Source organism: Amphibalanus amphitrite, unplaced genomic scaffold (genome assembly GCF_019059575.1).
Source record: "Amphibalanus amphitrite isolate SeventyFive unplaced genomic scaffold, NRLGWU_Aamphi_draft 000270F_arrow, whole genome shotgun sequence".
Taxonomy (NCBI): Eukaryota; Metazoa; Arthropoda; class Thecostraca; order Balanomorpha; family Balanidae; genus Amphibalanus; species Amphibalanus amphitrite.
In genome coordinates, this window is record NW_024881765.1 from 78,561 (window position 1) to 95,213 (window position 16,653).

A 16,653-nucleotide genomic window follows, 5' to 3' on the forward strand; every position below is an offset into this window, starting at 1 on the left:
TACATATCCCGCTTCTGTCCCTTCCTTTCCTTCCAGCCCCGTTTAGTTCCTTCCTACCACCTTCGGTGGTATATTCCTTTGCACCCGGTCTTATCGTATGTTATCTGTTCGTCTTGTTGTCTATGACCGGTGCATTATTTTATTCCGTATATAGTATCATAGCTGCATGCATCCATTTAATTCCTGTCCTTAGACGAGGATGTATCATATTGTTTTGCTACCTTTCTTCCCCGCTGTACCCGTTCGTCCGCTGCCGGACTGCTTTATCCGCGGCTGTTATTGACAGGTGTAGCACTCCCCCTTTCTTACTCTCTGTACCCGCTCGTTTGGTCCGTTCGTCACGGGACTCCTTTATCCGCGGCTATTATAGACACAGGTGTATCACTCCCCAATTTCTTCCCCGCTGTACCCGTTCGTCCGTCACCGGACTCCTGTATCCACCTCTGTTCGTCACGGGACTCCTTTATCCGCGGCTGTGTCCGCCGGAGCGTCCTCTCGGCGTCATCGCTCGTCCGTATTGATCTATGGCCGCTGGCGTGCTGTCGCGACGGCCGCTCCTCCTCCGCCGCCGCCGCGAGCCCAGCCCTGATTAGGAGACCCGCTCTGAGACGCTCTCCTCGGCACGGGAACTGGGTGGCCGCTGGGTCGACGGGCGCCCGCCGCCCGCTCTTAGCAAGGTTTAACCGGGCTCTGGTCGGTGTTTTTTGGTTTTGGTCGTACTGCAGCGCGCCGGTCGGCGAAGGCGGAGAAGCCGTGCCAGAAGGGCCGCTGGCCGGCACCGGTGTGGTTTCTTGAGCTGGTGCCGGTCACGGCAGGACACAGTGGCCTTGGCTGTTGTATGGTTGGGATTCGGTGCACTGCACTTATGTCCTTGGTTGTTGGGTCTCGGTGCACTGACCAAGTTTCAGTAGGGGGGAGCGGACTGTGTGCATCAGTGCACACCACTTATTGCCCCAAATGGGGATGTCAGTGGACCACCCCGGACCCGAGGGTGACTTATTAATTAGCCCACCGGATTGGGGCCGCTGCCGCTATATTGGCCAGCCGTGTGTGTGTGCGTGTCTGGGTGCGTGTGTGCGTATTGATCGTCCGTTTGGCCGCCGCAGCCGGTCGATACGCTGGAAGCCCCGGCCGGCTCCTCAGCCCACTGAGCCAATTCTCGTCGTCGTTTTCTTTCTTGGCCGGTGGGCCGAAGCTCCGCCACCGCCGCCGCCACCGCCGCCCGACCGGGCGCAGGGCATCGATCCGGTGCTGCCCCACTCCGCGGGCTGGGGAGGGGAGGGAGGGGAGGGGCGGCTCCCCTCCCCTGCCCTACTGGCCGTACCGAGGGAGGCTGGCTCCCCTCTGTAACGGTCAGCTCCAGTATTTCGGTCCCGGAACTCATCAGTCACGCTGTCACGAGTGCACCAGCTTTCCACGGCAACAGTGATTTTCGGAAATCGGATGGAACACTGCGACTGGTGCGACACTTTCACCTTTTAACTTGTCGCTCTGCATTATAGTAAGCCTTTCCTTTGATATTGATTCTGCCATTTTCGTCCAAATAGCTGGCTTACACGATCATCTGCTCTAAAGCCATTTCCTTTCGGTGCCACCGTCGACAGATCGGCAGTGGAGGCTGTCCCACGGCGTCGCCGCGCCGGTGCGGTGGCAGTTCCGGCCTCCACTGCCTCGCGATACATTCAAATGATGCCATTTTCTCGGCCGTTTGTCGCGCACGGGGAGTCACGCCGCTGCAGGCGCCGCCGCGTCGTGGCAGGCGTCCAAATCAGTCGTCGGAGACGGTCCCGGGGCGGGCGGCGGTGACGGCGGCGGGACCGGCTGCACGCGGAAGTGAGGCACGCTCCCCTCCTAACGGGCGGCCGGCCGCTCCGCTCCCCAGTCAGCTGATCGGCCGGCCCAGTCAGCTGATCCGCGGGGAGAGGGGCGGGGCGAGGGACGAGGAGGGGAGGGAGCCTTTTAACTACCCGCCGGCCGCGTGAGGCCCGGCTGCCCGGCGCCCGCATTACTGACAGGAAGGGACAGAGGGGATGGGCGATGAGGAAGTGACTTGCGTTGATGGAAATGGGGTGGAAGTTTGAAATTAAGTCGGAGGAATTAATTTGATAGCGATATTGATTTTTTCTTGTCACCGCTCGCCCGCTCTTGGTAATTAGTTGCACTGTTTGGGACTTGACGGATCAAATAAAAAGCCTTGGGTGACACGAATGCGTCAAATGGGTTTCGCATCCTCTGAACGAGTGTTCACTGTTCATACACCAGGACCTTAAGTTTTATTAAATCTTCATAGAGACGCTGTGCAGAATGCCACACAATTCTGAGAAATACCGGCCGTGACTCGCGACAGGAAGGGCTTCTCGGAGCCGAATTAATGCCTCTGGCAGCGGCGACACTAGCAGATCCTCATACTCGGGCTCCTCTCTTAATGACGTGCCGTGGCGACCTGAATAGGAGACCCTCCCCCGTCCCGGCGCTCCGTCCTCAATGGGCCAGCGGCTCCCAATTGGCGGGGGCTCAGAGCAGCCACAGATTGCTCCCGGACAGAGATTAGCAGCGGCGCGCGATGCCACTGTGCCGCTCTGTTCAGCGCCGCGCCCAACAGCGTCGCCTGTACCGCGTCCCACCGTCACTCAGAAATGTGTTCATTAACGCATAATTAATGCTGACAAAGCCGGCATTCGGTCCATATTAAAGTGGAACGCTTGTGTAGAGGTCTGATTTGATTTCTAATAAAACGCTGAATGCGTTTTTATTGTAGGTCTTGTTTTTGGTGACTGCTCGTGCCAGTGACGGTAGTCTGCTCGTAAATTTGTTATTGCTGGCAAGTGTTTTGTGCCGATGTGTTTTAGTACCATCGTGCGCTGTAGTAGTTTTTTTACGTCTGCGTAAAATAGCGGGATTTTCGTCCGTTTCCCCTGCGTCTCGTCGTTTTTCTGTCGCCCAATGTCGCCGATCGCTGCGCCCGGTAAACGGCGTTGCGTAACTTGCATTCGGCAGTAAATGATGGTGACGTGCCTACGTGGGCCGGCAGCGGCCGGTGCGTGCACGGTTACCATGGCAACCGGCTGCAGCCGTCCTCGCCCCTCCCCTGCGGCGATCAGCTGGTCGCTGCCGGCGGCCGGCCGGCCGGAATCAATGCCCGCCGCCGCCGCCGCCGCCGCCGCCGCAGCCGCCGCCGCCTGCGAGGGCTCCGGCCGACCGCTCCCTACATCGACTGGGACAGGATTTGCACCTAATGATGACGATGCCGACTTTTTGTGGCTGAGTGTCAATCAAGGCTCCCGACCTGCAGCTGCGGGACTTCGTCAGCTTCCGCTGTATAGATTTAGCTCAAACGGGCGACTGACTGAGTGGGTTTCCTGGTGCATCCGGCGCGAGATGTCGGCTTTAGTCTAGCGTCTCTTGCGTTTTGGGGTCGATCATCCAGTAAAAATATCCGGCTCTGTCCCGATGGTGATCGACTTGTTTTGCAATATCTGCTTTAGCAGGCGACTAAAACCAAAATAGCCGGGATCGGCTATCGATTAGTGGTAGCTCTAACCTCTCGGACTTTTCTGCATGTCCTGGTTGAGTCTATTCCACCATGGTGTTGGTGCGATACGACCCCAGTCACGGTCCGCGAATCTGTCAGGCTCAGTCCCTGCCTCGCTGCAACACTCGATCCGCGCCCGTGCCGGCCGGCTAACGGCGATCCCTGTGCCCCGCGTAAGCGGAGCCGGGGCCTGGGGCGGCGTGCTCGGGCGCCGGCACGGGCCGGTATCGGTTCACCGCCACCCGAGTCGACCCGCTGCCGAAACTGGACACAGCGCGAGCGGAGCGCGGAACCGCCCCGCCGTCCGGCGTCCGCCGTCCGCCCGCCCGCCGTCGCCCGCCGCCCGCTGCCCGCCGCCCGCCGTCCGCCGCCGCCCGCCCGCCGCCCGCCGCCGCCGCCGCCGGCGCCTGTTTTGAGTGAGTCGCGCCTCGCAGCCAAGCAGTCCCCTGGGAGAAGTTTTGACGTTGTAAACAAGAGCCATCATTCATCTTTATTGCTGGCGCGATCGGCGCTACCACTCGGTATTGCAGTGTGCTGAAAGCGGCTCTTGAAAGCCGCTGCGAAAACAGAGCTCCGGCTCAGCGCTGTTGATTTTTGACAAGGTTTTCGTGAAAAATGAAATCAGGCCCAGCACTTGGGGTAAGCTGCTACTTTTGTGTAGTCTGTGTCTTAGTCATTGCGTGGTTCGAGCGATGATGGTGCGCGTCGTATTGCGAGCCAGGGTCTTATGGCGCCGGTGAGTCGGCGGAGGGAGAAATTGATCAGCCTTTGTCTAGGGTTCAGAATGACGTGATATGACGTGATATGACGTGTACAGAGGTATGATCTAGGCTAATGTGGTGAAGCCGGGCAGTGCGCTCCGGGACACGAGCGGGTACGGGTGTGAATAGAGGCATCTGAGTGTACTGGACTTTTGGCATTACTACAAGCTATTTCGGCGACCATGTCACAGGAAAGCGCTGTGGCAAGTTCTGCGCTGGACATGCGGCTAATCCCCGAGTTCGATGGCGGTAACGCCTCTGTGGAAGAGTGGCTGGATAAGACGGAGCTCGTCTGTCAGCTGCGCGGAGTGTCCGACATTCAAACCGTCGTCCCCCTGCGGTTGACCGGCGGAGCCTTCAGCGTCTACCAGCAGCTGAAGCCCGAGGAGAAGCTGCAGTACTCTGCCGTCAAAGCTGCCCTGCTGCGGGCGTTCGCTGTGGATAAGTTCCAGGCGTACGAGGAGTTCACGGCGAGAAGACTTCGTGTCGGCGAGAGCGTCGACGTCTACCTGGCAGACCTGCGGCGGCTGGCCTCCCTGTTCGGCGGGCTCGGCGACACGGCGCTGATGTGCGGCTTCGTGGCCGGTCTCCCGGATGCGGCGAGGCATACCTTGAGGGCCGGCTGCCGCATGGAGAGCCTGACGCTGGCCGAGCTGGTGGAGCGGGCTCGGGCGCTGATGGCAGAGAATGCCGTCGCTGCAGCCGCTGCCGCCGCTGCGCCGGCCCGTTCCCGCCACACGCCGGCGTCATCACGGTGTTACCGCTGCGGTCGAGCCGGTCACTTCGCTCGTGACTGCCGGGCGGAGAGGAGAGCGGACATCATCTGTTTCCGGTGCGAGCAGCCAGGACACGCCGCGGCACGCTGCCCGGAACGGATGCCGGGAAACGCGTCAGGAGAGGCGGTGTCTGCGCCAACCTCCTCTCGGGCAGCCCAAGAGTAAGAGGCGCGCTACCGACGGTGCAGCTGCTGGTGAATGGGCAGCGCAGAGTGGCTGTTATCGACTCGGGCTGCAGCTGCACCATCATCCACGAGTCGTGCTGCGCGAGCTGGAGACGGTGCGGCGTGACTGTAATGACCGTCAACGGGTCCCGGCTGCCAAGCAGCGGAGTAACGGAGGTGGCGGTTCAGCTGAAGAGCGGCGGGCCCGCGGTGACGCTCAGCGCCGTGGTAGTGCCGGACAAACCACTGGGCGTGGATATGCTGGTGGGGATGACCGGCATCGCGGCGCTGGGCGGGGTGACAGTGCGGGCGGCGGACGATGTGGTGTTCGGTGCCAGCGAGAGGCCCGACGTGGCCGTGCCGGGCCCGGGAGGGGTGCCGCCGCGATGCAGCGCCGTGACGCCCCCGGCGTTGACCGTGGAAGAGCGAGACTTCACGGTCACTTATGACGCGAAAAGTCAACACTGGACGGTGGCGTGGAAGTGGCGGAACGGGGCGGAGCCAGGGTGCCTGAGGAACGGTGTCCCCCAGTACGGCGTGCCGGCCGAGGCACGGCAGGAGTTTGATGCTGAACTCCGTACATGGATCGACAACGGCTGGCTGGAGCCGTACGACGAGACGGTGGACGGGCCGCCGCGTGGGCTGATCCCTCTCATGGCTGTTGAACAGCAGAACAAGACTAAAGTACGACCAGTCTTAGACTGCCGCGAGCTCAACAGCCATGTGGAGGCACACACGGCCGACGCTGACGTATGTGCCGACACGCTGAGGAAATGGCGGCGGCACGGGGCCAACGTCGCCGTCGTCGACCTGAAGAGGGCGTACTTGCAGCTCAGGACCGATCGTCGGCTGTGGCCGTTTCAGACAGTCGTGATTGATGGCCAAAGGTACGCTCTTACCCGTGTCGGATTCGGGCTCAACGTCGCGCCTCTCATCATGAAGGCGGTGGTGCGGACGGTGCTGCAACAGGACCCAGTGATGCAGGGCGCCGTCATACCGTACGTCGACGATCTGTGCGTCAATGAGGACGTGGTGAGCGCGGAGCGCGTGATCGCCCACTTCGCGAGCTATGGGCTCCAGTGTAAGCCGCCGGAGCGGGCTGCGGACGGAGCGCGGCTGCTGGGACTGCGTGTGGAGCCAGTCGGGGGTGGGCTGGCCTGGAGGCGTGACAACCCAGTCGGCTCACCGCCCGCGGCAATGACGCGGCGCTCCGTGTTTTCATGGTGTGGTCGTATCGTGGCGCACCTGCCGGTCTGCGGTTGGCTGAGACCAGCGACAGCGTGGCTGAAGCGTCGTGTCAACTCTCTCACACGCGGGTGGGATGACGTCACACACGACGCGGCCCTGCGGGAACAGCTGAAGCACGTGGCTGAGCGACTGGCGAGCGAGGACCCGGCCCGTGGGCAGTGGTGCGTGACTGGGCACCGCGCCGTACTGTGGACGGACGCTAGCTCGATAGCCGCCGGCGTCGTGCTGGAGAGCGAGGGAGGTGACGTCATCGAGGACGCGTGCTGGCTCCGCCGGGACGAGGCCACCCACATCAACATGGCGGAGCTCGACGCCGCCGTGCGGGGCATCAACCTGGCCCTGGCGTGGGACATGAAGACCATCGAGCTGAAGACGGACTCCGCCACTGTTCACCGGTGGGTCAGCGACGCTCTGAGCGGGCGCGCGAGACTGCGAACCAAGGCACATGGAGAGATGCTTATCCGCCGGCGGGTCGACGTCATCAGGCAGCTGGTCGCAGAGCTGGGCATTTCTCTCACCGTGTCTCTAGTCCGCTCGTCTCAGAACCGTTCGGACACGCTGACCCGAGTGCCGTCCCTGTGGTTGCGTCAGGACTCGCAGCCAGCGGACCAGCGGCCGAGCGATGGACAGCCAGTGGCAGCAGCGGCAGTGGTTGGATCGGAAGTGGGAGACGGCGGCGGCGCCGTTACCGTGGACTTCCGACAGGCCGTCACTGACGTACATGTCAGGGCGGGTCACCCGGGTGTCCGACGAACGCTGTATTTCGCGCGTCGGGATGTGTCATCGTCGATTTCCCGGAAAGTGGTCAGGGAAGTGGTGACGGCCTGTGACGTCTGCCGCGCGGTTGACCCGGCGCCGGTGACCTGGAGGCACGGGTCGCTGGCTGTGGAGGGGACGTGGGACCGGCTGGCCATCGATGTCACGCACTACGGTGGTCAGTCCTACTTGTCGGTGATAGACTGTGGCCCGTCACGGTTTTGTGTGTGGAGGCTGCTGCGGCGGTCGGACGCGGCGACAGTCACGAGTGAACTCGAACAAGTGTTCGCGGAGCGAGGCGCACCGGCTGAGCTTCTGGCGGACAACGACACCGCTTTCCGCAGTCGTCAGTTCGCCGCTTTCGCTGCCCGCTGGGGAGTGCTGCTGCGTTTCCGCGCAGTGCATCGCCCCAGCGGGAACTCCATCGTGGAGCGGAACCACCGCAGTGTCAAAGTGATCGCGGCGCGGAAGAAGTGTGGCATCGGAGAGGCCGTGCACCTGTACAATATCACGCCCCGTGACGGCGGGACGGCGGCTGAGGCGCCCGCCAACGGCATCTACCGCTACCCTGTGAGGGACGCCGTGAGACAAAGAGCTACCGCCGGAGCGTCCGAGGAGGCCGTGATAGGACGGCCGCCAGCCCGGCGGGAGGGCGACTTCCAGGTGGGGGACGCCGTGTGGGTGAGGCGGCCGGGCACCCGCTGCACCGAGCGGTCGGTTCGAGGAACGGTGTCTGGCGTGGTGTCGCCGCAGGTGGTTGAAGTGGGCGGCGTGCCTTGGCACATCAGAGACCTCCGCCACTGCGGTGACACCGGGGGACTAGCAGCAGGCCCTCGGACCCTCGACCGGGGCAGCGGGGGCCCACAGGAAGCGGAGGAGGACCGTGCCGGGTCCCCGGTCGTCATGACATTCGGTTATGAGGGCGATGGCGCGCCGGGGCGCCCGGTGGAGGAGGCTGATGATGCGGGTGGTGAGTGCGGCCGGTCTGAGAGCGACAGCGGCGAAAGGGTGGTGCGCCGAGGTCAGCGTAATCGGCGGCCGCCTGACTTCTTCGGCCACGTGGTGCCGATTGATGCGTTAAACAGCAGCAGCGGAAGTGATGATCTTGAGGATCAGGGTGAGGTGTAGTCTGTGTCTTAGTCATTGCGTGGTTCGAGCGATGATGGTGCGCGTCGTATTGCGAGCCAGGGTCTTATGGCGCCGGTGAGTCGGCGGAGGGAGAAATTGATCAGCCTTTGTCTAGGGTTCAGAATGACGTGATATGACGTGATATGACGTGTACAGAGGTATGATCTAGGCTAATGTGGTGAAGCCGGGCAGTGCGCTCCGGGACACGAGCGGGTACGGGTGTGAATAGAGGCATCTGAGTGTACTGGACTTTTGGCATTACTACATTTTGCAAACGACGCACTAGCTTAGCGAGCTAATTATGTTTTTAAGGGTAAAAAGAGCAATGTAATTTGCGCATTGTTAATAGTTCACTAACCTTCTTCCTGCTTTCTAGATCCGTAGTGTCTCTAATCACCGGCAATTAATATTTTGCCATTTTGTTTTGCGCCAGCTATATCGTGTTCTCTTCCTATGCCAGTGTTTTTAATTGGCTTGGAAAAAAGAACCGATGCAGACCCGTCTTATCCCGGCTTCCACTGTTCCTCAAATTGGCATTGGCTAGAGACCGTTGTATGGCGCAGTGCAGCGGCATATAAACAGATCTTGTTTTGTCTGAGCGGCCAAGTCATTTGGGTGTTCCCCATTGATCAATCCCCGGCCGACATCTGCGCTACAGCTACTGAGCATTTTATTACCGAGCCGATAGATGACTGGCGTAATGCGATTGAGATCATTTGCGCCGGTCGCCGGCGATCTGCGATCTACACCTCTGGCCGCTGTTGTTTATTAGGCGCAGCAAAAAGCGGCGGCCGGCTGGCATCTCGACTGGAGCGTGTGCGGCTGGCAGCGGCGCGGTGGCGGCGTCTTTCATCCGCACGAGCGGCAGCCGATTCCATTGGTGTCGGCGCGCGGCTCCGCCAATGGCTGGGCCGGACCTGATTGCCGCCTGTCGCCGACAATTTCCGTGCCCGCTCGGCCGCCACCGTCGGATGGACACTGCCAGACCGACCGCACCGGAGCGACCGAGGGCGCACCGACTGAATGGAGATGCAATATTGCCCAGAGGAGGGGGCCTGTCGGAATGTCTAGCGGGGATGATTGCCGAATGATGTGGTTAATGGGGTTCGGGAAGGCGGTTGCTGGGGCGGTGTCGTCATTGTTGAGTGGAGAAACTCAGAATTTACCGCGGCCATTTGATTCGTTTCAATTCATGTCAAGTAAATAGAGACTCGTCTTCTTGTCATTTTTCTTGTTTTCTGTCTTGGCACATCTTTCCTGTATTGCTCTCGAAACGTTTTGCTTTTGGTTCACGTACGCCCTTTCATATTTCCTTATTTCTTTTGAATGGTATGTTGTGCTGCTCCTTTATTTCCTTCTCATTTCTCTTACGCCCCCTTTCTGTCGTCCCGCTCCGTCTTTATCGTTGTTATGTCTTGCGTTCTTATTTTCGTTTTTCCTCCGCTATCATCGGGATAAGGAATGTCTTCCTGCGGGTGGGGCCGAGCGCTGGTTATGGTGCGCTCAGTCCGGCCAGAGTCGCTCTCCGGTCCGGTATCCGAGACAGTCCCTGGCTAGCCGGGCGGCCACCGCAGGCCAGACGGGACGGACAGCAGAGGACCAGTCGTCCACAATACCCTCAGTCCGGCGGCCAGAGTCGCTCGCTGTTTGTTTGAACGGAACTCCGGGTGGCCGCCGCGACCATATCCAAACACATTCGGTCGAGCCGCACCGTTTGAGCCGGTGCGTGGCCGGGCCGTTTTGTGCAGGATCGGCCGCGTGCCGTCCGACCGACTGACGCGGCTTGTCGACTCACTTCAAAGCCAGACTTCGTGCCGCGTCACTGCAGACGCGGTCCCGGCGCGGCGGCCGGCGCTGGGGCCGCGCCCGGCCGGCGGAGCTGCGCCCGGCTGTTTGCACAGCTCTGCCGTGGCCACCAGACCGGCTGGCAATGCAGATCGGCCGGCCGCCACGGCAACAGGACACTCTAGCTCGGTGACATGATCGACAGCTCGGCTAATGAATTCGTCCGCTGTTTTCACGTATAGAATAGACATCAGGTCCAGGTTTGTCCTTGGGTGGCGGATATATGCCTGGTCACGGCGCCTCTCGGGCCTCTGAAATAATCACGCGATGTGGGGAGAGTGTCTGTAGGGGCTGACGCGGTTCACTGACGCCCAGACGTGGTGCCACTGATTGAGACCGAACCGGATCTCGGTCTCTGCACAGGCACGCCTCCCGTGCCCACATTGCACCAGCGAACGATTCGCCGATCGGCGAGGACGTCGGCGTTATGTGGCGTGGCTCACAACCGGTTAGCGGGTCCGAGTACATAGATTCATGTCTGAACGCTAGTTTTACGGCGTGTCAGTGTGTGTTACTTTCCTCGCGTGTGCCTGGGTGGATTGTTTCCTTACGTTGCTTCTCAATAACTGGTCGTTGAAGTGGTGCCCTTTTCTCAGTGTTTTTCTACAATGTTCTGTTGTTTCCTCTGTGTCTTCACTCTCATACTTCGGACTCCTCCTCTCTCTCTCGTCCCCTTGTGTCTTCTCTCACCCACTCTCCCCTCACCCCGTCTAACCCAGCCTCTCTATCTCCTCAGGAGCGCAGTGGCATGTGCCCGTCGAACGGAGTCAGCCCGCTGGATAACATGCGCACTCTGGAGCACTACCTGAACGACATGGTACGCGGCGCCGGCGGCAGCGGCGACCACGGTGAGTGGCCAGTAGCCTTCAGTGACCGCGGCGTGCCGACAGTGGCCCGCAGGGAGCCGTCTGACTGACCCACACACGGCGGCTGGTTAGCAGAGACGCGGTGGTAGAGGTGCTCCCCCGACAGTGATGCCGCTAATGGCCACTAGAGGGAGAGGTGAACCCGGGGAGGGGTATGGGGGAAAAGGGGACCGTTGAGGCTGGTCAGGGCTGGAAGATTGAATGTAGGTAGGGCACACAACGTTATGTGCTTCTTCCTTGAAATTAATAACAATCTGAGGACTAGATAAATGTATCCAATGGTCACTATCAAAATATACAAATTCGTTTCTTTGCCCGCTCTCAAAATAAGCACGTCCACTTCTTCCTTCTGCGAGTCCGGGTCTAGTTGGAATAACATTTTTAGACTGACAGCCACTGTCGTCCCAGAGAATACAGCTGCAGCGCTATACGAACCTCGCGTCACTGCCAGCGCTTCTGAATCGACGGGCCCTCCCCAATCCCCGCCCTGCCGGACCTCCAGTGACGTCCCTCCAAATATAATGACGTCACTAGAGGGCCGGTTGACGTCACGCAGTAGGACGATCCTGGCGCCCCACTGCGCTCCGATTGTCTCTGTCCGACGCGCCTGCGACTAATGTTTCCGGGCCGCGGTGTGTCCGGCCCGTAGCCTTTGGTGGATGCTATAGTGGCTGGCGTAGTCATTATGAGTCATATAACCCTCTCAGCAATTGCCGACTGAATGGTGATGCAAATCACCAACCCACGATGCAATCTCCGGCGGAGGCGGGCTGAATGTAGGTGCGCCATCTTCGTTCTATTTTTGACGCTCTTGTCACTGGTCTCACAGCAAGTTAGGGCGTGCAGAATGGGCTGCCTAACTTGATCATCCTATGCTAACAAATATACATGATCGTAATGACCCATGACCTCATAAGCATCTCAATAGTTCCCCACCGAAATTCCCCCATATCCCCCTCCAAGCGACCTCCTGCGCCCCACCTCCCGGTGAAATCCCTGCACCTCTGGCCGGTGTCCGAGCCGCTAGAGCTGTATGAGCAAGGCCTGTGGGGACAGCGGCAGCTCCTAATTGGGCCAGATGAGCACCATCAACGCCAGAAGGCGAGCTGGCCTCGCGCGCACTCATTGGCGTGATTAGCAGCGCGGCCCGCGCACCCCAGAGGCCCATACGTGACGCCTGGGCGTGGCGGAGACGCAGGCTGGGCAAGGCGGAGGCGAAGGCGGAGGCGGAGGGAGACTGGATGGGGAGGCCGGACTGCGGTCACGGGGGGTGCTGTTGATGGCCTAGCAGGGACGGTGGTTCTGGTGGTAGCTAGTGTTGGTGCTGGCGGTGCGAATGAGCCTGCTAGATCGTTCAATAACCTAGCGCCTGTTGTTGGACCTCTGGGTGGTGCGCTGCTGCCAGACTCCGCTTTCGCCACCTCCTGAAGCGTCTGCCGGGCCGGCGGGAGGCGGACTGCCTCCTAAGGGAGTCGGCGGAAGTGGATGTAGCGGCGATACGCAGCGGCGCGCTAAACAAAACAGACGAGCCGCCGGAGTCGTGCTAACGAGGTTCTCCGAGACGGGAGGAGGCGGGCGGCAGCGGTGGGCGGCCGGTCGGCGCAGAAAATAGCGCCCAGCTGAGGTGTTGTGTAAATGTTCGGCCGAATAGAGAATGGAGGTGCGAATGTAGCAGAGAGGAGCGTTCCGAGTGGATAGATGTGCTCAGACAGCACTAAGATGGACCCTGGGCGAATGGTGGTCCCTGGGAGGCAGAGCATGCAGGAAAGAGCGCACGGAGCGGTCGCTGCGGCGTCGGACGGTCTGGACGATGTCCGGTCAAACTGGCTTTGAATCTGATTGTGCTGAGTCACGCAACAGCACGAGTGGTATAGCTTCGGTGACAGTAAAGATGATACAGCGCTATTCAATAAGACTATTTTCGGCTGCCTTCTGACATGCAAGTTTGGAAGACGCGATTGTAAGCTTGGTTGGCGCTGCAGCTTTTCTGAGTGATTGCTTGTTGACACTGTGCGATGACGGATTCACTTTCTCCCTCCGGGGATCACAGGGTTGTGTGATGTTGGTCTTTGGTCACCGGAAAGCTGCCTTACTTTGTTGGCGATTTTTTCCAACGACGACTCAAATTGTCGCAGTAACGTAGTCCGTAGATTCTGCTAAGCTAACCATAGATGATGACATTTTTCACGACTACAATACGTCACAATTGCCTTTCGTGCTTATTTGACAATTTAGACATTCCACTTTATTATTCAGAAACATGCTGACTCACATTGAAACATTCAACACGATGATGCCCTGACGACTCAGCGGTGCCTTTCCGCGCTGCCAAATCGTGCGCCATTTCGGCTGCTGCGCCAGCATTTGGCCGTCCGCCCCCGCTGGCCGGGACGGGCCGTGCCGGGGCGCCCTGCTTGGCATGCGGGCAGTAGGCCAGCGGGCTGCCGCCGACGGTGGCGCGCCGCTCCGACACGATCGTTACCGTGTCGACCCCGATGACGACACCGGCATCGGCGCTGCTCTAAAGGCCCCGCCGGCGTCGATGGCGCCCTGCGCCGCGCTTTAGATGCTCCTCGATTTACAGCGAGCTGCGGAATTCGCCTTGTGGCTTGTTGTTTGGGATGGTTTTTCCCTTCCTTCGACCGATTTCTTCGTTTTGTTGCAGGCGGCTGAACAAAGCGTCGATTCCCTGCATTTTATATGTCTGCTCTTTGTTTTAGATCTCTCAAGTTGTGAAGCTCTCTCGAGTTTCTTCAGTTCTGTGGACTGGAGAAACCACCTACGCAACTTTTATAACATTGGCTCGCTCGTACCGTTAGCTCTACTCATCAACCTTGCATATGTAGCCTTGATTGGATCTTTGTCACCAGGCCAGACCTGCCGTTGTTCTACCAGAAACTCATTCGTTCAGTCTTTACCCAGCTACGCAAGATAGTGTAGCGGGCATTTCACAAAACTTTGAAATATTCCGGCGGCCGGCGCAGCACCGCGCTCGTCCGCACATGCTTCAGGCCGCGCTGGTTCGTTGTATGCATGATTTATTTCCAGATTGTGTCCAGTGTTCGCCGGCGATTAGAACTCGACAATTTCCGTCTGTTGGGAGAGATCCGAATCAGCGAGCTCTGCCAGCCTTTGTTCTTGGTCGATCTGCCTGGGGCGCTCGCCGGGCGCTCTACGTTTGGGCTGGAAATCCGGCGCCTCTGAGCGGAACCCACTCAGCTCCTGAGTCGTCTCTGCCGCCGCCGATGGCTGGGCTCTCGAGATTCTCTAATCCGGCCGACGTGGAGCACTCGCTCGCCTCTCCCGCTCCGGCCGTCTTGTCTCGTTCCTTCTCCCCCCGTTCGCCTCGTCTCGCGCTCTATGGCTGCCCGCTGTTGTCGATTTTCTCGCCTTTCCGGCTGCCGCGAGCGGCGGCCGGGCTGTAACTCGCCCCGTGATGAGAGTGGTTACATTGTAACTGGTGGTGAATGGCCTGCTGCAGTGTGGGGGCCACCGGGCTGCCCGGTAGCAGCGCCCTGTTGCAGCGGCTCCAAGTTTTGCCGCTCTGCCGCTCTCACCTCCCGTCCCCTCCCACCTGCCGGCTCTCCCCTCCCTCCTCCCCTGCACCCCTCCCCGGCTCGCGGTGATCCCCCGGTACGTCCGCTCTGCCCTCTGGCCGTCCCCCGGCGATATGTCCGGTCGGCGACGACGACCGTCGACACGGCTGTCGTCGATCGGCCGCAGATCACTCTTCGTCGCCTGCATCGGCCCCGCGGCGCCGGAGCACGTGTGTGCGTTTGGAGGCCTCCCGCAGGGCGCCGCCCCCGCCGAGGAGGCGGTCACCGAACGCCGCCGAAGGGGCATCGACAGGAGGCGGCGGCGTGAGGGCGGGGGCGGGGCGGGGGCGTCGACCGCCCCGGCGGGGGACGCCAGGCGGCCGGCGGGGCACTGGACCCCGCCGCTCAATCGATGGCTACCGCGGCGGCCGCCGCATGGTAACGGCCGAGGTGCAGTGTCCGGCCGACGGACGTTGACACGACGCGGCCGACGCGCGGCAGACGTCGCCGTCCGACGCGCTGAGGAACGGCCGACTCCGACTGACCGAGGGCGGTGACGAAATCCCCACACGCGCCGCCGAGAAGGATTGACTCCCTCACCGGGAAATGAGACAGACAAAGCGAGCTGTCCGTAATGACCGCTGGGGCACGGAAGGTCAGGGCTCCCGGCTCGAAGCGAGGTGGCGGGATTTCAGACGTTTTTCCGAACATGACTTCGCGACGCGTTGATGAGTTGCATAAAGTTGAAATGACTTCTCACCTTCGGATGCCTTTCAGGCCGGTGCTAGGTGAGGTGAAGGGCAGGCGGCTGTTTGTATTGGTGCTGAACCTCCGCGGCTCCTATCGGGTGCCTCTATTGACAGATTTGGTACCGTGATTTAAGACGCTCCACATTATTAAGAGCCTGCTTGGCGGATGAAAGGCAGTTCCATCATAATTATTATGATCGATCCCCTGAAGGCTGACCTGTAGCCAACTATTTCTTCACGGTACGTTCACGATAGAAAGAACTTCGCTGACGGCCTGCCCTGAAGCCTATGGCGTACCTGCCTTTGTTTCTACAGTGATGAGTTTGCATTTTGCCTTTTTGCGGGTTTTGTCCCGTCACCTGTTGTTCCGATGTATTGTCATCGGCGCGTTTTTGTTCCATGACAGAGGCGTGTCTCGATGTTTGCGTTCGGCGCTGAATGGAGGGTCGAGAGGGCGGACCGTGCGGCTATCACGCGGCTGCAGTCACCGCTCGGTTCCTCTCACCGTTGCGGCCACCGCCCGGTACCTCTCACCGCCCTGGCCACCGCCCAGCAGTCACCGCCCGGCCCCCGACGCCGCCGGATGCAATCTACCGCCCACCGTCCTGATGCAACGCCATAGATTCCTACGGCCACCGCCCACTGCCCATCGGCTGTTTGGTGAACTCAGTGGCCCACGATCCTCTCCCGTCGCCGCTACATGGACCGAACAATGTGCAGCAGAGCGAGCTCCACCGTCCGCCGTACTTACTCATTGGCAGATAGGAGTGAATGGATTTCGCTACGTTTCAGCGACGGAGTTGTTGATCAAATCTAGTGCTCGATGGTCCGCAACCTGAGGTTGGGACCAATCCTAGCCATTCGACTGCAATGAATGATAAACTACAATTCTCCATCGCCTCCAACCGATCTCCATCAGCCGCCCACCGCCCTCCATCCGCCACCCACCGCCCTGAATCCGCCGCCCACCGCCCTGAATCCACCGCCCACCGCTCTGCATCCGCCGCCCACCGCCCTGAATCCGCCGCCCACCGCCCTGAATCCGCCGCTCATAATGCTGCTATCGTCGCCCACCGCCCACCGCCCTGAGTCCACCGCCCACCGCCCTGAATCCGCCGCCCACTGCTCTGCATCCGCCGCCCACCGCCCTGAATCCGCCGCCCACCGCTCTGCATCCGCCGCCCATAATGCTGCTATCGTCGCCCACGTCCTCGCCTGCGCCGTCGCCTTTTCACAGGCTCTGCCAAATAAGCGGCACGTCTGCATGCAAACTGCTGGGCTGCGGCAAAACA

At 60.4% G+C, this 16,653-nt stretch overlaps 2 protein-coding genes across 2 annotated transcripts in view; both read left to right on the plus strand.

Annotated features, from left to right (window-relative positions):
- The window catches only part of LOC122386998 (cytoplasmic polyadenylation element-binding protein 2-like), a 60,080-nt gene that overhangs the window by 9,507 nt on the left and 33,920 nt on the right, over nucleotides 1–16,653 (plus strand). The window contains exon 2 of the mRNA XM_043376776.1: nucleotides 10,947–11,058. Coding sequence (XP_043232711.1) covers nucleotides 10,947–11,058 — 112 coding nt within the window. The remainder of the gene's footprint in view (nucleotides 1–10,946; nucleotides 11,059–16,653) is intronic.
- LOC122386999 lies at nucleotides 4,476–5,247 on the plus strand. Its single transcript, XM_043376777.1, has 2 exons — nucleotides 4,476–5,147; nucleotides 5,220–5,247. Exons 1-2 carry the CDS (start codon nucleotides 4,476–4,478, stop codon nucleotides 5,232–5,234), a joined length of 687 nt encoding a protein of 228 aa, XP_043232712.1. The 3' UTR covers nucleotides 5,235–5,247.

What these genes read in the sequence shown, in the direction of transcription:
- LOC122386999 (XM_043376777.1), top strand. Translation starts at nt 4,476, where the DNA reads ATGTCACAGGAAAGCGCTGTGGCAAGTTCTGCGCTGGACATGCGGCTA.